The sequence below is a fragment of the Schistocerca nitens genome, chromosome 2 (genome assembly GCF_023898315.1).
Source record: "Schistocerca nitens isolate TAMUIC-IGC-003100 chromosome 2, iqSchNite1.1, whole genome shotgun sequence".
In the NCBI taxonomy this organism is placed as follows: Eukaryota; Metazoa; Arthropoda; class Insecta; order Orthoptera; family Acrididae; genus Schistocerca; species Schistocerca nitens.
Genome location: NC_064615.1, coordinates 1047460851 through 1047483589, shown reverse-complemented (window position 1 = coordinate 1047483589; position 22739 = coordinate 1047460851). Strand labels below are relative to the sequence as shown.

Below are 22739 nucleotides of genomic sequence, written 5' to 3'. Positions count from 1 at the left end.
GGGTTAATGTATGGTGCGGTATTATGGGAGGAAGGATAATTGGCCCCCATTTTATCGATGGCAATCTAAATGGTGCAATGTATGGTGATTTCCTACGTACTGTTCTACCGATGTTACTATAAGATGTTTCACTGCATGACAGAATGGCGATGTACTTCCAACATGATGGATGTCCGGCACATAGCTCGCTTGCGGTTGAAGCGGTTTTGAATAGCATATTTCATGACAGGTGGATTGGCCGCCGAAGCGCCCTACCATGGCCCGCACGTTCACCGGATCTGACGTCCCCGGATTTCTTTCTGTGGGGAAAGTTGAAGGATATTTGCAATCGTGACCCACCGACAACGCCTGCACAACATGCGTCAGCGCATTGTCAATGCATGTGCGAACATTACGGAAGGCGAACTACTTGCTGTTGAGAGGAATGTCGTTACACATATTGCCAAATGCATTGAGGTTGACGGACATCATTTTCAGCATTTATTTCATTTATGTAGTATTTACAGGTAATCACGCTGTAACAGCATGCGTTCTCAGAAATGATAAGTTCACAAAGGTACATGTATCACATTGGAACAACCGAAATAAAATGTTCAAACGTACCTACGTTCTGTATTTTAACTTAAAAAACATACCTGTTACCAACTGTTCGTCTAAAATTGTGAGCCATATGTTTGTGACTATTACAGCGTCATCTATCAGAAAACGAAAAAAAGTGGTCCAACTAAAACATTTATATTTATTTACCTAATACACGAATATGTAATAAAAATGGGGGTTCCTATTAAAAAAACGCAGTTGATATCCGTTTGACCTATGGCAGCGCCATCTAGCGGGTCAACCATAGCGCCACCTGGTTTTCCCCTTCAAGCTAGACAAGTTTCGTTCTTTGTAGTTTTTTCGTTTGAGGCTTATTTCGTGTGATATTTGTCCCGGTCACGAACAATGGACCACCCAGTATAAGCAATTAATGGACTTGCCATTGACTGAGTTGTTAGATGTCCTCCTGAGGGATATCGAGCCAAATTCTGTCCAATCGACGCGATGGGTTGTCAAAATCGAGCTGGTTAGCAGGCGCTGCCCATAATGCTCCAAACGTTCTCAATTGCGATAGGACGATGCAGCTTGTGTACGGGCGGACTTTACCTTGCTGTAATGTAAGCCTCGTATACTTGCCATGAAGGGCAACAAAACTGGGCGTACAATACTGTCGACTTACCGCTGTGCTGTAACGGTGACAGCTAAATGGGTCCTGCTATGAAAATAATTGGATCCCGAGATCATCATCCCTGGTTATTGGGCCGTATGGCGGACGACAATAAGGTTGGTATCCCACCGCCGTCTGGGGCGTCTCCAGACGCGTGTTCGGCCTGGAGTCTTATTGACTCCAGTAGAATTTGTAAGTAGGTTGTTTATGTTTTTATGTTGGTAACACCACCTAGCGCTTTGTACGAAAATACCTGACTGTGCTGTGTGCAGTTGTGGCTGGTTGGCTTTGCTAGAATATTCACTATTGTAGTGTTGGGCAGTTGTATATATATATATATATATATATATATATATATATATATATATATATATATATATATGTGGTGTCACAGCCAGACACCACACGTGCTAGGTGGTAGCTTAAATCGGCCGCGGTTCCTGTAGTACATGTCGGACCCGCGTGTCGCCACTGTGTGATCGCAAACCTAGCGCCACTACAAGGCAGGTCTCGATAGACTGACTCGAACTCAGCCCAGTTGTACGGACGACAGAGCTAGCGACTAGACGTACGAAGCCTTTCTCTCTCATTAGCCGAGAGACAGAATAGCCTTCAGCTAAGTTAATGGCTACGAACTAGCAAGGCGCCATTAGCCTTACAGTGATTGTAATTGAAGTCTCCTTTGTGCGATGTACCACAATGATTGATTAAAGATAAGTATTATACCAGCTACGTACTTTTCTTCATAGCATTAATTACGTATCCTGTTCCAGTACTTCACGCCCGTCTGCGTTAGTCTAGCGTGCCTTTTAAGCCACCTCTATCTACAAGGTGTTGGCCCAGCTGCCGACACATCAATATATATCAGTAGTCAGTGCCTTCAGTAGTTACTATCTTCTATTTAGCTGGCAGTATTGGCGCTCGCTGTATTGCAGTAGTTCGAGTAACGAAAATTTTTGTGAAGTAAGTGATTCATGAAAGGTATAGGTTATTGTTAGTCAGGGCCATTCTTTTGTGGAGATTATTGAAAGTCAGATTGCGTTGCGCTAAAAATATTTTGTGTGTCAGTTTAGTGATGATCAGAATAAGTAAAGAGAGAAATGTCTGAGTACGTTCAGTTTTGCTCAGCTGTTTGAAAATCAAATGACGTAAGAGGTTTACCAGCACAGTAATTTTTCTAAGGGGACGTTTCACATTGTCTTCAGTGCAGCGTCCCACTTCGAACTGACCCCCGAGGAGCAGTAAAAACGTATCTAGGGATGCGCCAGGCACCGATGGTATACCAGTCTGACTGTCGCGTACCGTAGCGTCCGACAACCAGAGTTGACAGCCTGGGTGCAGTTTCTGTTCAGGCAGTATAGCCCTTCGGATCTCTTCCGCGCCATCGTTACAGCACAGCAGTATGTTCTACGCCCCGATTTGCTGCACTTCATTGCAAGCCATCAGGGGCTTACATTTCAGCAAGATAATGCGCGCCCGCACGTGGCGAGAGTTCTACTGCTTGTCTTCGTGCATGTAAAACTCAACCTCGACCAGCAAGGTGTCTGAACCTCTTCCCAATTAAGAACGTTTGGAGCATTAGGGATTTTCAAGATATAACGCGCCAGTTGGACAGAATTTGGTACGATATCCCTCAGGACGACGTCCAACAGCTCTGTCAATCGATAACAAACAGAATAAATTCTTACGTAAGAGCCAAAGGTGCACCAAAGCGGTTTTGATTTACGCAATTTGTGACGCTCTTTTTCTTGGGAAAAAAAATCATCCAATTTCTGTGAAACTGTTATCATTTGCTTGTCTGTACATGTAAATCTCATCTATCAATTTCCGTCCCTTTCGGTTAATTCCTTCATGGTGGGTGGTTGCTTATTTTTTAATTATTATTCTTTAGAGTGTATTTCCAATAGGGACCCATCTTCTTCATTCTCAGCTCACTGGGAGCCTGGATGAAAATAGCAAAGTTCTGCAACAGTTCTCTCATCAGTATGGACCGTAAGATTTAAAAAATGTGCATAGTAACCGGTAATAATAGTAAAATTTTTGATTGTATTCTGCTTCTGTCATTTTAACTAGTGGCGTGAACAGTTACGTAAACTACTACGCAGTAAGAAATGGCTCTATTACGCTGGGCTAGGAACGCCAACACGGTACTGCTCAGTTAGAGACGTCGGCTTTCTATCACAAACGCGACAATGGGAAGATCGGGGGGCACTCCGCTGCCATGGCCAGTTTTCATGAGCATTGTATCACTTCGTGGTAGTTCTTGGGAATAAAACCCATTTTTCTCTGAATCCTGGCATTTATCATGTACAAAAAGCAAGCTTAAGGACAACGGCACTGCTGGAGCAGACAAAACGGTGCCGAACCAGAAGCAGCACTGACCACTTCATCGACTCCGCATCGAATTCTCGAATTATGGATTCTGGCTCTTTGCGCTACTCTTGCCGGAACGTTGGTGATAATTCGAATTACTGGGGCAGCGTATTAATCTAGACATTGACAGCTGTGGATCTAGTTTCTGAGGGTCTTGTGCAACATTTATGCCCTTGTGCTTTATCAATAAATGCTGTGCTCTGTTGCCAACTGGCTTCGAGCTAACCAGTTCTACAAATATTGGATTTATAAATCTCAAAGACTGAGTGCGTTCGCGAGTCAACATACGGAGCGACTGAGTAAAAAATGGCTCGAGCACTATGGGACTTAACTTCTGAGGTCATCAGTCTCCTAGAATTGCTTAAATCTATCCTAAGGACAACACACACATCCATGCCCGAGGTAGGATTCCAACCTGCGACCGTAGCGGTCGCGCGGTTCCAGACTGTAGTGCCTAGAACCGCTCGGCCTCACCGGCCGGCGCAGCGACTGAGCATATTAAATGTATGCTCCCCAAAGGACCGCCTTCAGCGTTCCGAGGGACCTCGTAATAGACTTTTACCATAAGTTTTTTTTTTACAACTCTGCATCCGCTTGTGTGTTCAATTTCCCAAATGCGAAACAGCACACTACTTAGAAAACTGTTTATCTGAGTTTTGCTCCTCACGTCCCGTACCGGGTGAACGTCCGAGCTCTCGAACTCCGTCAAAGAGGCGAGAGGCACGAAACATTTATAGGAGCCGTGTCCGCCACGTGCGAGACAATGACGGCCAGCGTAAACCAGAGAACAATGCAGCGGCTCACCGCGGCGGCCGCGCTGAACAATAAAAGCGGCCCGTCCCACGACCCTGGGTCTAAATCAAGGAGCAGTTTAGCAGACCTGTCACTCTGTGGACGAACCGCCGACTATGTTACCACGCGTGCCAACGAAACGCCAGCACAGACTGTAATGGACAGCGGCCAGTGCGTTCGACAGCCTATCCCCCAGGAAACGCTTCCTCCTGTTGACTGGACCCCTAAACAAACGTATTTCGTAGGTCAGTTGTAATACCAGTGGCTGAAGCCCATCGAGATTGGCTTATCTCACTGGTGACCAACGACAACACGTTGGCGTTATCAGTAACCCAGTTCGTCTAAACAGTGTGAACGTCAGAACCATACAAATAACAATAGCAATGTCTTCACTGTAGAGCTGTTCCTCATTTATGTTATATACGAGAGACTGTGAAGCAAAGTTCTACGGTTTGATGCCTCGTTTCTCCTGTATCATCACCAAATTATTATTATTATTATTTTGTATGTAGAGCATTTTGTGCAAATGGCATACACAAGTCAAAGAGGAATATAACCTGACACAGCGGATGCGGAAATAAATATGTGTGTTAAATATACAGAAGTACACTGAATAACGTCCCAATCCTGTCAAATAACTACATCTCAGCTAATGGAAATACGGAAGCGTCCGATCTAACCCGTCGGCTTTGACCCATGACGTCACAAATATAGCGGAAACGACAATTCCAATATGGCGGATATAGAAACGTTGCATACGTATCACAAAGACGAAAACACATAGAAAAACAACACACACAAAGGTTTCACAAGAACAATCTGCTAACATTGATAGCAAACAAAGATAATAATAAGCAAGTGGTAATCAAGGCCAGGCAGGGGGGGGGGGGGGCTGCGCCCCCCCCTGACCCCCCCCCCCCCGCCAAAAAAAAACTCCCAACCTAACCTCGTATTCAGGGCTACGCTACAGATCAATGTGTAGGTCAATCAAAAGATAAAAAAAAGAAACAAATAAAAAAAAAGAAAAAAACAATATTGATTCATTAGACATAACGAGTAGCGACAAAACATATAGACCATAAAGATTGAACAATCTAATGGCAAACTGATAAAAGCCTCATAGACGACGTTAAAACAAAAAGTACAGTAAAAAGGTAAACAATATATTACAGGCCCTAAAACTCCTACTAAGGTAACGTCAACGAGGCAACATCTACAAACACACCACACTCACAAACCAAACTCCGCGCCGTAATGACGTCACACGCCACAACACCCTTACGTCACGGGTCAAAGCCGACGCGTGAGATCGGATGTTTCTGTTGACCCCAGCTAATTTATGCATACATACACCGACCTTAAATCACATTAGTTCAGTGCCATCACTTCAGGTATATCTTCATCGCCAGGCTCTCAATACAACTGGCTGATGTGCACGGGATAGTGCTGGAACAATCTGAACAGAAAGCAGCAGAAGGAAAATTTTTAGAACAGACGTTTCAATTCAACGCACACGTTCTTTAACAAAGAGGCAGATTTAAGCCAGACAGAATGATTTACTAGTCAGTTTACTATGTCACCACTAGATGTAGTGGCGTAGCAAGACAGCCAAGCCACTCGGAGGTAGCGGAAAGGCACGCGTTAAGCTCACGCAGATTGGCGTGAGGTCTGGAACAAGGTAAAGTTATTATCCTATAAAGAAGAGAACGTAGTTCTTGGAATACTTAACTTTAATCCACAATTGGAGAACATCGCTCTTGTTTAGACATTATTACACTGAATATAAACTGGTAAGGGCGCCTTGCTAGGTCGTAGCAAATGACGTAGCTGAAGGCTAAGCTAACTATCGTCTCAGCAAATGAGAGCGTATTGGTCAGTGTAGCTTCGCTAGCAAAGTCGGCTGTACAACTGGGGCGGGTGCTAGTAAGTCTCTCTAGACCTGCCGTGTGGCGGCGCTCGGTCTGCGATCATTGACAGTGGCGACACGCGGGTCCGACGTATACTAATGGACCGCGGCCGATTTAAAGGCTACCACCTAGCAAGTGTGGTGTCTGGCGGTGACACCACACTAGACATTACAATTGTTTAAACTCTTTGTAAAATAAGCCGAATTTCTTGTAGTTTTAAGTTCTTCTGGCAAAGCACTACAAATTACTCTCAGCTAAGTTGCTTTTCTGTAATTACCAAATCACAACTGAAAGGAATCTTTATTTAGGTAGGAAATCATTAGAAGGGTTACACTTTGTGCAGAGTTATGAACGTGGTTTGTTTTATTATTTCTCAGAGACGTTAGCAATGAGTTATGATTTTTTAAATAGAACGTTATTTTTTTGAATCACGTAACTAATGTATTTGAACCAACAGTGTCAATTTGAGGCCGGTATATATTAATTTTAGTGAGGGAGCTAGAAACGTTTAAAGTTTTAGAGGCGAATGAAACACGCTGTGTATACACTGGTCAGCCAGGACATTATGACCAACGACCTACTATCGATATAAACCCGACCAGGCGATAGCAACGTCACCTGGCGAGGAATGACTGCTGGTCAGACACACGCACGGTTCGTGTAGTATCAGTTACGAGTGCTGACCGTGTGTACAATGGGAAGGCGCGTGATCTGTCTCAGTCTGACCGAGAGCAGTTTGTGATGGCCCGGTGGTTCGGCACGAGCGTTTCCGAAACTGCACGATTTGTCGTGTGTACGAGGAGTGCTGTGGTAAGTGTCTTCAACACGTGGCAAAACCGTCTGGTGTTAGGCGGCCTTGCTTCATTATAGATGTCGGGCATCGTAGGCTGGGTAGACTGGTAAAACAGGACAGGCGGTGAACTGTGGCGGACTTTAATGCTGGGTAGTGCACCGAACACTCTTAATAATGGGCCTCCACAACCGACGACCTGTGCATGTGCCGATGTTAACACAGCATCGGCAATTACGACTGAAATGGGCACGTGACCATCAGCACTGGACAATGGCGCAGTAACAGAGCGTTGCACGGTCTGACTAATCCAGATGCCTTGTTCGTCACGCCGGTGGGATGGCGTGGATCCGTCGTCTCCCAGGGGAACAGCTCCTTCACACCTGTACTGTGGGTCGGAGACAAGCTGGATGCGGCTTCATTATGCTTTGGGGAATATTCACGTTGGCGTCCATGGATCCAGTGGAACTCGTGCAAGGCGCCATGACGGCCAAGGAGTATCGTACGGTGCTTGCAGGCTCGTACACCCCTTCTTGACGATCATGTTTCGCATTTGCAGTGGCATTTTTCAACAAGATAACGCATCATGCCACAAGGCCAGGAGTGTGATGGAGTGGTTCGAGGGACACAGTGGTGAGTTCTAATTGATGTGATGGCCCCACAACTCGGCAGATCTGAACCCAGTCGAACACATCTGGGATGTGATTGAACGTAATGTCAGAGTTCGTCGCTCCCCTTCCCGGAACTTACGAGAATTAGGTGACCCGCATGTGGAGATGTGATGCCAACTCTCTCCAGCGACCTACCCGGGCCTCATTGCTTCCATGCCACGACGCGTCGCAGCTGTTATCCGTGCCAAAGGTGGACATACCGGCTATTACGCAGTTGGTCATAAAGTTCTGGCTGATCAGTGTAATTGACTGTTGAGATAAGCGATGTGGTGTACGTTCATGTAAGTGAGGTGTTCAAACGAATTCCCACTATCCTCAATGTACAACTCAAAGTACTTTTTCATCAAAATTTCAATTTTATGTCACTGATGCACATTATACTTCTGGCTCTCATTCTCGAGCAAGATTAGTACTTACAAGGGAACCTCCCCATCGCACCCCCCTCAGATTTAGTTATAAGTTGGCACAGTGGATAGGCCTTGAAAAACTGAACACAGATCAATTGAGAAAACAGGAAGAAGTTGTGTGGAACTGTGAAAAAATAAGCAAAATATACAAACTGAGTAGTTCATGGGAAGATAGGCGACATCAAGGACTCTAAGAACGCAGGAGCGCCGTGGTCTCGTGGTAACGTGAGCAGCTGCGGAGCGAGAGGTCCTTGCTTCAAATCCTCCATCGAGTAAAAAGATTACTTTTTTTTGTTTTCAGTTTATGTGACAAACTATTGTGTTTTCATCACTTTTTTGGGAGTGATTATCACATCCACAAGAAAACCTAAATCGGGCAAGGTAGAAGAATCTTTTTACCTATTCGCCAAGTGTACAAGCTAGGTGGGTCGACAACATATTCCTGTCATGTGACGCACATGCCGTTACCAGTGTCGTATAGAATATATCAGATGTGTTTTCCTGTGGAGGAATCGGTTGACCTATGACCTTGCGATCAAATGTTTTCGGTTCCCATTGGAAAGGCACGTCCTTTCGTCTACTAATCACACGGTTTTGCGATGCGGTCGCAAGACACAGACACTAAATTATTACAGTGAACAGAGACGTCAATGAACGAACGGACAGATAATAACGATGTAAAAATAAAGAAAGTAAAATTCTCACTGGAGAGAAGACTTGAACCAAGGACCTTTCGTTCTGCAGCTGCTCACGCTACCACGAGACCACGGCGCTCCTGACCTCAGATCGTCCAAGATGTTGCCTATGTGGCCCATGGACTACTCAGTTTGTATATTTTGCTTATTTTTTCATAGTTCCACGCAACTTCTTCCTGTTTTCTCAATTGATCTGTGTTCAGTTTATGAAGGCCTATCCACTGTGCCAACTTATAACTAAATCTGAGGGGGGTGCGATGGGGAGGTTCCCTTGTTAGTATTTAGCACGCAAACACTTTTATAGTTAACTTTGCCATTTCTGTTTCGTTTGTTTAAATATAGAGTTTGTAGATATTTTCCCAGTTTCCAATAAAAAGAAATGCTGGCCAGCTAGGATGGCTCAATATGAAAGACTACCCAGTTACTATCTAAAGTGATCGCTAGTCTCGTACATGGGATGAAATAAACGATCAACCTTCTCAGAATATTCTCCGTGTTCGTTGGATCCTCTCAGAATTTAATATCACTGTCATAAGGAGGAAACACGTAACATATTTTTCATGTACTCTTGTGGCAGTATGACCACAGTTAACTTCATGCATGAAGGCATCGGTATTTTCCTTGTAACAGACACATAAAATACGTCCATTATTATTGTTGAGTTATTGTGCTGACTGGATCTATCAAATTACTAGTACATTTCTTTATTGTAGCATCAGCTAATTTCAAGCTTAAAATAAGTCTCCATTTTTTTTACCATCACAGCTATTCAGAGTTGTCCCAAACCCAGGAAATGATCTTAGGAAAGCCAATGAGGAAATCAGGTCCCAGTGGAGGTGGTTTACTGTTAAATTACTACGGCCTGTCAAAGTGTCAAGTGGGTATCAGAGTTGTGTAGACGTGATGTTGTAAGATGGCAAGAATTATGCCCCTTACATGAAATCATTAAAGATCACCTAACTCACGTTGAGTGAACAGTGGGGCTGAACAAAAATGACTGACAAGGCACAATGCATCTTGTAGAGGGTATAGTATGGACGTATTGAAATAATTAATGTCGGGTGATGGTTTTAAAGTAATTCACATGACATGAAAACTTTGTGGAAACACGTCGATTTACTGGAGGCTAGTTTACCCCAAGGAAGTACTCAGAATTGACCGTGGCCGCCGGGGGAGCGGCTAAGGGAAGTGACAATAGGCAGCTTAGGGTGGCTCAAGCTCTGAGAAAGCGGTAACGGGGCGCGGCCTCCAGCCGCCTTAAGATGAGTGACAGCATGGGTGGTTGACCCCGACCCCATGCTGGTGTACTGGGAAGCAGACGGAGAACTGGTACACCTGTTGATAAATGTCCGTCGTCCTGTTTTCAGTGAAACATGCGAGAAAACCGCGCAAAGCTATGGTGGAGCGGTCAACAGAGATAAAAATATGCATGTTCGTGACTATAGCAACTTCACGCTGAATTCACGGTCCGCAGAGTCTGAAGAAAATCAGGTGAAGAGCGACAGAATGAAATACGCCGGCCTCCGATGGGAACATAGGACCGAGGAATTTGAAGTACTCTCCTGGGAGTCAGAATTCCGGAAAAATTGGTGTTTGTGCAGATGCTAACCTTTATGGGTGGCCTGGGAGGAGCTAAATAGCAGAAGTTGAGGGGAAAGGAAATTTTGTGGGAATTTGTTCACTTCCCAGAGAAGGCATTGGTCGGCGCTGGGAAGCGACGCATAATTAACGCGACTTGCGCTGCAATAGGCGTAAGTGATTTTGCTGGAGGGGAAACCGAGGTGAAGAGCGGACTGTGAGAAGTCTCTGTAGAGGTCTTCCATTCTCAGCTTGCCTAGAGTGAGGATGTAGCGTTCATGACTCAGCTTGCCTGAGAAAGAGTGAGCATCTCTGCAGTTTAGGACTTAGCAAATGGAACGATTGAGCTTGGAGATAGGAAGTTTTGGTTCAGCTATGTACTGAACAAGATAGCTAGGAGTGAACAGATGAGCGCAGCCCTGCAGCACCATGAGGTTGGCCGACATCCGCACGACGACGCCACTCTGCCACGCTGAATTCGGTGATATTGCGCCCGCTCTGGCCACTGATTAATTTGTTGGATCACGTTGGCAAAGTTTCCACGAGGGTTTCATGGGCCTTGTATTGTAGAATTCTTCTCGCACTTCGCATGACACCTGGGTCAGTCGATAGGAATTACTTTTGATTTATCGCACTTTACTCCACGCAAACGCAATTTATTACCACTGCCTGTTAGGAGAGTCATGTAACGTGATGATTGAAGGTCGTGAGTTAAAATAAATCTGTGCTAATCGTTTGCATCTGTTTTCAATCAAGTAGTTGAAATCCCAAGTCATTTTCTTAATTAATTGTATGTTCAACATTTGCATATGGTGTTCAATAGCTGAATATAACATCAATGTGCACCCCTTTTTAATTAAAAGTGATCAATTCTGAATCAATTAATGTCAACACTGCCACCGCAGTTCAATCAGGAGTCACAGGGCCTTATTACTTTCTTTGCGTTATCCGACATTGCGGCAGTTTTGCACTCTCTGTTGATCTGATAGTCAGTTACCTGGGGTGAACACACACCAAAACCAGATAGGTGCCGGGTGGGGTGTTACAATGTTTGTACCGTGTAGTGTCGGGTTTGTGTTTTTATGGGTGAAGGGAAGGTAGTGGTTGAAACCCGATACCGGCACATAGCCTGCTCCTCTCTAATTTCACTAAGGGTCCCGTGAAGCTTAACATCCCCATTCGAGGGACGAATCATCTTCAACACTATCACATTCCCACACTTCACGATACAGTGGGAAAAGGTTTGGAATTTAATCCAGGACATCGGCGCAAGACTAGTGATCAGGAACTTTACAGTATCACCTCTCCTCCAAATGGTGGCCAGGTACTGGCTGCGAAAATTTGTAATCATCGTGATTCGAACCCGTGTACCTCCGAGCCGAGGGGCATTGCACAAGCAGAAGCATGGGACTCATTCCCCGATGTCTTAACATCCTCTCTCTTGCCGTCTGTGTTTTCCGTGTGTTCCTTCTTCGGCGAACCTCCTCATTCCCTGTCTGATCAGTCAACCTGATGTTCAATATTCTTCTGTAGCATCACAACTCACTTCTATGTAACGCTTTACTCCAAACATATAATTTGTGAAATTTCGTGCTCAAGTTAAGGCCTATGTTTCATATCAGTAGGATTCTCTTGGCCTGGAATGGCCTCTTTCTCGGTGCTAGTCTGCATCTTACATCGTTCTTGCTTTGTCCATCATAGGTTATACTGTTTCTAAGTTCTCAGAATTCCTTATCTTTGTCTGCTTCATGACCACACATTTCAATGTTAAGTTTCTCGCTATTCTCATTTCACCTACTTATCGCTCCTTTTGTCAGCTACCGGTTAACTGTCAATTCGTTTCTATACTCATTAGACAGTTCATTCCATTCAACAGGTCCTGTAATTCTTCTTCGCCTTCACTGACGACAACAATGCCATCGGCGAATCTTATTATTGGCATCCTTTCACCCTGAATTTTAATCCCACTCTTAAGCCTTTCTTTTATTTCCATACTGCTTCTTCCATGCATATATCGCACAGTAGGGGCGAAACACCGCGTCCCTGTCTTACAACCTTCTCAGTCCGAAAACTTCGTTCTTGGTCTTTCAGTCTTACTGTTCCCTCTTGTTTCTTATACATATTGTATGTTACCCATCTCTCCCTACAGCTTACTACTATTTTTCTCAGAATTCCTAACATCTTGCACAATTCTACACTGTTGAACGCTTTTTCTAAGCTGACAAATCCTACGGGCGTTGGAATTCTTCGGACGATACATTTCCAAAATTCGGATGGTATGTCTCCAGTCTCATACATTGTACACACCTACCTGAATAATCTTTTTGTTGCTGTTTGCCCTAATGATTGTAGTTTTATTTCATCTCACGTCTTCGAAAGCTCTTTAAAATTCTGACTATTATTTGGATCCCCTATTTCTTCCATACCTAGTTCAATTTCTTCTTCTATCACGTCCTCCAACAAGTTCTTCTTATAGAGGCTTTCAGTATACTCTTTGCCCTCTCCTTTGCGTTTAACAGTGGAATTCACTCTGCACTCTCAATGTTGCCGCCTTTGCTTTTAATTGTAATGAAGACTGTTTTGACTTTTCTGTACGTGAAGTCAGATCTTCCGATGACCATCACATTTTTCGTGCTGCCTATTTGCCTTGGCTGCCCTACGCTTAATATCTCTTTTATTCCTTAGTGACTTTTATTCAAATGGCTCTGAGCACTATGGGCCTTGACATCTGAGGTCATCAGTCCCCTAGAACTTAGAAATACTTAAACCTAACCAACCTAAGGACATCACACACATCCATGCCCGAGGCAGGATTCGAACCTGCGACCGTAGCGGTCGCGCGGTTCCAGACTGAAGCGCCTAGAACCGCTCGGCCACACCGGCCGGCGCCACTCTTCAATCAGAACCTCTTCTAACTCCTGTAGTGACGAGGGAGGCGGAAATCTGGTCCGGAGTCTGCGCTCCAGTACCGCCCACAAGGGTTCGATAACGTTTAAGTCCGAGGACAGTGCTGGCCAGGGAAGACGCTGCAGTTCATTTGAATGCTCCTCATACCACAATTGAACTGTCCTGACTGTGAGAATGGGCGCATTATCGTCCTAAAATAGGTCATCATTGTTGGGGAACAACGTCTGAATCATTGATAACTTAAAATTTTCACATAATCGTTGACTGTAACGCGGCCTTTGAGATTAATGATGGGACCTGCAGAATACCATGATATGGCTGCCCACAATATCACACCTCGATTTCCATGCTTAACCGTTGGAATCAAGCAATCAGGATTGTAGGCTTATTTTGGCGTTCGCCAGACGTAAACCCGGCCCGATGTTGGAAATATCGAAAACGCTGACTCGTCGGACCAGATGACGTGTTCCCACTGATCAAAAAATGGTTCAAATGGCTCTGAGCACTATGGGACTCAACTGCTGTGGTCATAAGTCCCCTAGAACTTAGAACTACTTAAACCTAACTAACCTAAGGACATCACACACATCCATGCCCGAGGCAGGATTCGAACCTGTGACCGTAGCGGTCGTGCGGTTCCAGACTGTAGCGCCTTTAACCGCGTGGCCACTCCGGCCGGCCCACACTGATCAGCCGTCCAGGATTTATGCTCCTGACACCATGTTTTACGCTTCTTTGCCCTGGGTGTCGTCACTAATGGTTTCAGTATAGCAGCTCGTCCATGAATAATCGCTTTATGGTGTTCTCGGCGGACAGTGTCGATAGATACGGGGTCTCGAAGGTGGTTACTGATCTCTGCAGTCACTTTAGCCGCCGTAGTTTTGTGTTGTTTTTACGCAGTTCGTGTGAGCGTACGACGATCTCCGTCATTTAGTTTTGATTTGCGCCCACAATTACGTTTACAAGATGATGTCTTTCCATGTTTTGTGTAGGTGGTCATGACTGTTGAAACAGCTGCTCTTAAAAAATTCAGTAAGTTTGCTGTCTTGGTTACAGATGCTCCAGCTAATCGGGCCCCCGCAATCCACCCTCTTTGGAACTCTGTTAGGTCTTTCATTGCACGTCGACCTCGGCCCCTGACTGCAAATACGAAGTGTGCGCTACTCGTAAACAACTAGTACTGATGCCTAGTCCGTACTGAACACTCACAGTCCAGCGCGACACGTGCCTTACCTGCGTTGTTGACTGCCAAACACAACCATCCCATTACTGCCAGTGTTCACATTATTTTGCCGATCCCCTATAATTAAGCGTACATATAGGCCATACATCACGGAAATCGAGAATCTCGACAAATTTTGCCTTTAATAGACATTGATACTGACGCGATATCGGTCCCGGGAATTCCAAGACTTTCGAGAATGTTTTAATTTCAGTTTTGAAGTCAGTTAACAAATGATAAAGTAAATACGTTTTGTGTGATTAAAATTCACAATTTTATGATTTTTACCTTTAATTTTACTATGGAACTTTGCTTTTTTCGAAATGTCATGACTGTAGGTCAACGGGAAGTACCCTCTAGCCTATTATGAGTGAGTTTGCGAGTATCAAAATATGTGACATCAATAGCCGTATCTTTTGATTGCATTGACGTAGAAGCTTAACTTTGTTACACAACACAGGGATCATAGATCTTAGTATGTGACATAAATTTCAACTTGATACGTCTAGCCCTTCCTGACAAAAAGAGGTCTTAACAGACGGACCGTCAGACAGCCTAATAACAAATAACAAAAAGGTTTTGTTCTTGTAATAGAGTTACAGATTAATGATTTTCGGACTTTTTCCTTTGCTTGTACTGTGAAACCTTGCTTCTTGCCTAATTTTATAATCCAGATAAACGGGAAGTATCCTTTAGGTTCCGACGAGAGTCTGCAACCATCAAAATATGTTAAATAAACGACCCTATCCTTAGATTGCATCAACTTAGAAGCTTCAATTGTTTACAGTGCCAAGGGACCTTGGACCTTTGCATGTGACCTACATTTGAACTCGATACATCTACCCGTTACTGAGAAAAATGATTTTTAACACACAGGCAAACGGACAACAAAGTGATCCTGTGAGGGCACCATCGTTGCCGACTGATATACGAAACCCAAAAATGAACGGAATTAAACATAGAACTCTGTAGACAAGTTGTGGAAAAGGGTGGGAGTTGACAAGAGTGAGCTGCAGACAAGAATATTGGAGATATAGCTATAGTGACAGGTGGCCCACTAGTTGTTTGCTGGAGTTTGAAACATTATTTCTCCCATAGTTTGAGGAAGGGCGTTCTAAAATAGAGTTCCTAAGACAGAAAATGATTTAAAGGACGTTGCAGTGTGATGCAGTGGTACACGGTGTCTAAGTTTATCGACACATAGCCATGATCGTAGGCAGGAGTGATATGGCGGAAACAGCGTACATCACAAATGATCGTATATAAGCATTCATCGCCAGATCCAGCCGGTTCTCTTACGACAGTTCTGTTACTGGTAAATCAGATATATGTACAGTATTTAACAATCATTTTCTGAGAATTGTTGGTGAATCAAATAAAAATTTAGTTTCTAAAGGAAATCATATAACTTTCTTCGCAAATGCCTTTCCGAGATTGATGTCTGAAATACTCCTCTGTGATACAGACAAGAGGGAGATTGAGTCAATAATTAAATCACTGAAGACTAAGGACTCTCATGGCTATGATGGAGTGTCTAGCAGAATATTTAAGTATTGTGCTGCACATGTTAGCCCTGCATTTAGCCATATCTCTAACTTTTCCTTTAGCAATGGTCAGTTTCCTGAGCGATTAAAGTACTCAGTAGTAAAGCCGCTTTATAAAAAGGGAGAAAGGGATAATGTAGATAATTTTAGACCTATTTCTATACCATCAGTGTTTGCAAAAGTTTTTGAAAAGGCTGTGTATGTGAGGATAACTGATAATTTTATATCACACGATTTGCTATCAAATGTACAGTTCGGCTTTAGAAGTCGTTTAACAACTGAAAACGCTACATTCTCTTTTCTCTGTGAGGCGCTGGATGCGCTAAACGAAAGGTTTCGAAAGCTTGGCATATTTTTTATTTAACTAAGGCATGTGATTGTGTTGATCACCAAATATTGCTCCAGAAGTTGGACCATTACAGAATACGGGGAGTAGCTCACAATTGATTCACCTCTTACTTTAGCTGCAGGCAGCAAAAGGTCATTATTCACAATGTTGATAACGGCTGTGACGAGGGGTCTGAGTGGGGTACTGTCAAGTGGGGGGGGGGGGGGGGGGTGAGGGGAGATGCCTCAGGGATCAGGGTTGGGGCCACTGCTGTTCCTTAGTTATATAAACGATATGCCCTCTAGTATTACGGATAACTCTAAAATATTTGTTTGTTGATGACACTAGTTTGGTAGTAACGGATGTTGTGTGCAACATTGTCTCGGTTTCAAATTGTGCAATACATGACCTAAGTTCATGGCTTGTAGAAGATAAACTAACGCTAAATCACAGTAAGGGTCATTTTTTACTGATCGTATAACACAATTCAACAAAACCTGACGTTTTAATTTCATAGAAAGGGCATATGATTAGTGAAACTGAACAGTTCAGATTTCTAGGTGTTCATATAGATAGTAAGCTGTCGTGGAAAGCCCACGTTCAGGATCTTGTTCAAAGACTTAGTCATTTTTACTATTCGGACGGTATTAGAAATAAGTGATCGTTCAACACGAAAACTAGGCTACTTCGCTTATTTTCATTCGCTTATGTCGTATGGTATTATAGTTTTGGGTAACTCTTCCCAGTATAAAAGGATATTTTTGGCTCAGAAACGGGCGGTTCGGGCAACAAGTGGTGCAGTTCACGAACCTCTTGTCGACCCCTGTTCACGATTCTGGGTATTTTGACATTGGTCTCTCAATATCCAGGGTGTTACAAAAAGGTACGGACAAACTTTCAGGAAACATTCCTCACACACAAAGAAAGAAAATGTGTTATGTGGACATGTGACCGGAAACGCTTACTTTCCGTGTTAGAGCTCATTTTATTACTTCTCTTCAAATCACATTAATCATGGAATGGAAACAAACAGCAACAGAACGTACCAGCGTGACTTCAAACACTTTGTTACAGGAAATATTCAAAATGTCCTCCGTTAGCGAAGATACATGCATCCACCCTCCGTCGCATGGAATCCCTGATGCGCTGACGCAGCCCTGGAGAATGGCGTATTGTATCACAGCCGTCCACAATACGAGCACGAAGAGTCTCTACATTTGGTACCGGGGTTGCGTAGACAAGAGCTTTCAAATGCCCCCATAAATGAAAGTCAAGAGGGTTGAGATCAGGAGAGCGTGGAGGCCATGGAATTGGTCCGCCTCTACCAATCCATCGGTCACCGAATCTGTTGTCGAGAAGCGTACGAACACTTCGAATGAAATGTGCAGGAGCTCCATCGTGCATGAACCACATGTTGGGTCGTACTTGTAAAGGCACATGTTCTAGCAGCACGGGTAGAGTATCCCGTATGAAATCATGATAACGTGCTCCATTGAGCGTAGGTGGAAGAACGAAACCAAAATGAGCTCTAACATGGAAATTAAGCGTTTCCGGACACATCTCCACATAACATCTTTTCTTTATTTGTGTGTGAGGAATGTTTCCTGAAAGTTTGGCCGTACCTTTTTGTAACACCCTGTATATATTCTTTACTGTCATTTCTTGTTACCAATATTAGTTTATTCCCAAGAATAAGCAGCTTTCACTCGGTTAATACTCGGCAGAAATAAAACGTGCATTTGGATCGAACTTCTTTAACTCTTGTGCAAAAAGGTGTGCAGTATACTGCTGCATCCATTTTCAATAAGCTACCACTCGAATTCAAAAATCTTAGCAGTAATCGACACGCTTTCAAACCGAAACTGAAGAGTTTCCTCATGAGTCACTCCTTCTGTTCTGTCGAGGAATTCCTTGAAAAATTAAGCTGATTCTTATTGTATTGTTGATTGCGATTACTTAAACTTATGGACTGACTGTTTTCGGGTTCATGAACATTTATTTTTATCTATTATTACTTTTACGTTGTAATTTCATGTACTGACACGTTCCATGACCTTAGAGACTTGCTCCTCAATTCGGTCCTACGGAACGTGACGTGTAAATAAGTAAAAAATAAACAGTCCTTGGGTAACTGGATCACCATAATCAAGTATGGGGAGCGTAGTGACTCCACGAGTTTTTTTCATTTCTGTAGCTGAATGAAGTGACGCTGATATCTTCTAGTATATAGTTGTGTACTCTCTCCAGAATTATCCCCAGCTCTTTGCAAAAGATGCAGAGCTTATGAAGGCTTCTCTGAGCGACTTTAGACGTATAGAATGCTGCTAAAGCAAATGTGACTACCGTAGTTATCACAGAAGTTTAATTTACAGATATACCGAGTAACAGTTATATCCTTCTCGGCAACAAGGCTGTATTTCATAGTCGGATATATCTAGAATTTGTTTAAGATTCAGATGAGTATCCAAATCCCTGTCAAACGGCCTTCCTGGTACCTTCGGCAGGTTCACCTTGACAGGCTTTACATTCTCCTGGGACGCTGGCGTCAGCGATGAAGGCGAGGCGACGTAGAATGCTTTCCCCTTTCTGTGCCGGACATTAGACACGTACTTAAGCGGGAGCAGCGACCACACAGCCACACCACACCCACCTCCCCCGTTGCCAGGACAGCTGCAGCAGTCGCCCGATATGCAGAGTGTCGCCGTCCTCGCCTGCCTGCTGGCCGCCGCCCACGCCGGGCTCGTAGCGCCGGCCCACCTCCCTGCGGCTGCAGCTCCGGCGCCGGCCCACGCCGTCGTCTACGACCACTACGCGCCGCCCAGCTACAGGTTCGACTACGCCGTGGCCGACTCGCACACGGGCGACGCCAAGACGCAGTTCGAGCACCGCGACGGCGACCGCGTGACCGGCGCCTACAGCCTCATCGACGCCGACGGCACGACCCGCATCGTCGAGTACACGGCCGACGACCACAACGGCTTCCAGGCGGTCGTGAAGCGCGTCGGACACCCGACGCCGGCGCCGCCCAGGGCCGTGGTCGCGGCCGTCCCTGCTTCGGCGCCCGCCGCCCACAGTCCAGTGTACGCCCCCGCTCCCGTCGCCCACACCGCGGTGTACGCCGCCCCTGTCGCCCATGCGCCAGTGCACACCGCCCCTGCTCCCGCCCCCGCCGCCCACGCAGCTGTCCTGGCCGCCCCCGTTCCCGCCGCCCACGCATATGCTTACCCGGCACCAGCACAGGATCCTGCACACCTGCCTCACCACGGGTAGACAGACCTGAAGATTCGACACAGGCTTGGCAATGAACCCTGAAATCGCAAGTATACGTACACGTCCATCAACGACAACTGCAATCTCCCTCATCTGCCATTACAGTTGCCGATACATTACCATGAACTGTTCATCTATTTGTTGCTCAAACGATCTGCATCGTAAAATAAAGTATTTACTACAAAAAATGTCCTCTTTTATCTACTTATTCTGTTCCTACATGCTTCACGTTAATGTAGCCTTATCAACTCAAAGAAAAGGAGATTATACCAATTTCATACATTACTTAAATTTCGCACAGCTTACAGTGTCTTTCTGTGCAGATTACTTTTACTCATCAATGAAACTGATGTACATGTAAAACGATATCGAGGAAATAACAACAGAAATATTTTCTCTCATGATTTGTAGTATTACGCTCTCACTCTTTTACGTACTGTCCAGCTGTAATGTATCAATATGAACAATCCGCCAAAGTATTGGCCGCCAAAGTTCAACATCTTAATACCACTAGTTGTTCAACAAACGACGTACAATGAAAGTGTGGCGTCCTTGTTTAGGGATTATCATACTGAACAATTATTTATACAAAGATAACCTTTAATTGTGGAAAAGGTAAATAACTTACAAAAATTGTATGACACAACATTTCACGCTCCAATATTTTTTCTGTACACTGGTTTACTTTGGTTAATTGTATGTGCTAAAATATGTTTTTAGCGAACAAATGAGATTAATTATTATAACACTGGAACTGGCTTCTTATTAAATGTACACTGTTTTGTTACTATAACTCAGTAGAATGCACAACATTAACACCTCTGCTACAACTATCGTAAAAATGTTCTGAAATTATTTCTGTTATCGAAAATAATGAAGTTACCGCACGCAATGCTTAAAGAACCTCAAACCTTGCAGTGGATTTTGCGTCAACATTAATTATTAATTAGTACCACGGCTAACACTAGAGCATGAGACTATCATTATTAACCAGAAAATGATTTTTCTGTAACTTTTACCAGTCCAGAATTTTGCACAGCAAGATTTCCTTTTGAAACATGAAAGTATTTTAACTTTGACACTGTTAAAGTTTACAATATTAGCAGCCCGCGTCCGCCTGTGAAACACAACATAAAATCTGCTGCTTTGTACTCCGATCTCGAACTGCTGTAAGAAACAATTTGACATTCAGTTTTTACCTGATCGCTTATTGCGTTGTGATTGCCCTTATTATCAGATTTGAATCTGCCGCAGCGGCTGCTCGTTCCGCCGTCGCAGCTCTGCACCACGAACACAACTTAAAAAGCTGAAAATGTCTTAAATAAATGAGTAAAATACCAGGCAAGCTTTCTAATAACAGCAAGCAAGTTCTCATTAAATAACTATATTTAAAACTCGAATAATAACTTGACACACCTTTCTTTATAATCAGCGCCTAATGGCGTCCTGCTTACAATCTTGACAAATGAAAGCTACCTATGCGTTAAACATAGCGTCACAGGTTCCTCCTCTCTACGTGACTCCAAGAAGACGACAACGACATCATTATTCTTACACATCTATTTATACAATGGCTGACTATCATGAAATCTCTGTGTTTTCCTTTACTAATTCTTTTCTATGGCGGATTCAGAACTCGCCGACACAGATATTGTCTCACAAATCCAATACGCAATCCTTTACAAATACAAAATATAACATAATTGTCTCTATTCTATTATTATTCAGAGTCCACAGACGTAATCAGTGCCTATATACAAATAAAACTGTAATTGTATAGTTATAAAACATGTTTTACCAGAAAACATTATACACACTGAATGCAGTATATCTTTAAGTTTTATTCCCGCGTATCACTGTCAGTTCCGTAACTTCTCGCTAGGTGATATGCGCTAATGAGTTACTCCAACAGTCATCGAGAAGTCGTATAACGTTGCAGAGCGAGCACACTGTTGTTTTTGGTTCCATTAATCCAAATTCACTACTACAGCTCAGATATCACAAGCCACCATCTCAAAGAGAAACTGTTATTAATTATTGTCGTTTCACCGAAACTGGCTGTGTAACATGCATGACGCTGTGTCAGGGTTGGCCAGCACTCGCTGACGCAGCAATTTACAAGTTTCGCAGTCTTGCACTCGTAGTCTGCGTAAATCGACGAGACGTGCCAGCTTAGAACTGAATATGCCTAGTGTTGCAGTGTGGAAGGAATTACGGAAACGGCCGTCATTCAGACACTACAAATTGGAGTTGTTACAAGCCTTCAGAGAAAGTGACAACGAAAAATAAGCTGAGCTTTGTGTACGGGACTCGCCTAACGTAAATGTTTTTTTCGCTTTAAGCTGTAACAAGATTTAAGATCCTTTCTTGTTTGCCGAGTCAACTGTAACTGTCATATCGTACCTGCAGACGCTTGAACATTTTCTAATACCTCAATTACGACAGGATATGGGCGCAGAATTTATTTTCCAGCCACCATATTATCATCGTAATGTCGCGCATCTACATAGGGAAGTGCCAGCCTGGATTGGACGTGGTGGAACAATATCCTGCCTACCAAGATCTCCTGAAATAACCCCAATAGTCTGTGTGTGGGGTTACATTAAAGACAGAGTGTTTGATCCTCAGGTTACGGGAAACGTCGTCGAGCTTTGACAACGGATAAAATAAGCAGTTGTCACCATTCATCAACAGGATTTGGCAGGAAACTGATTGCAGATGCGAGATTTGTTGTGTTACAAAAGCTAACCACACTGAACATTTGTAAGAATATACTGCATTCGGTGTTGTACCAAACATTTCTGAAAGTTATTTATCTTTTTTCACAATAAGCGTCACTTTTGTATGACTAGTTATAAACTCCCTGTATCATATTTGGGCGTGTAATTCATTAAAATTGTTATTCAGGTCTTTCTTGCATCAACGAGGATAAAACTGTTCGTATTAAATATTGCAGTTGCATTTTTACGTACTGTATGTTACACTGCAGATTTCCTCTTCCAAAGAACTCTATAAACAGAAGAATAACGTTGACACTGAAAAGTAATA

At 43.8% G+C, this 22739-nt stretch overlaps 1 protein-coding gene across 1 annotated transcript in view; it reads left to right on the top strand.

The window, feature by feature from the left end:
• Positions 1-19970, top strand: part of LOC126235527 (calphotin-like) — a 35134-nt gene extending 15164 nt beyond the window's left edge. The window contains exon 2 of the mRNA XM_049944246.1: positions 19046-19970. Within this exon, the coding sequence (XP_049800203.1) occupies positions 19046-19691 (646 nt within the window). The 3' untranslated portion in view covers positions 19692-19970. The remainder of the gene's footprint in view (positions 1-19045) is intronic.
• The last annotated feature ends 2769 nt before the right edge of the window (positions 19971-22739 follow it).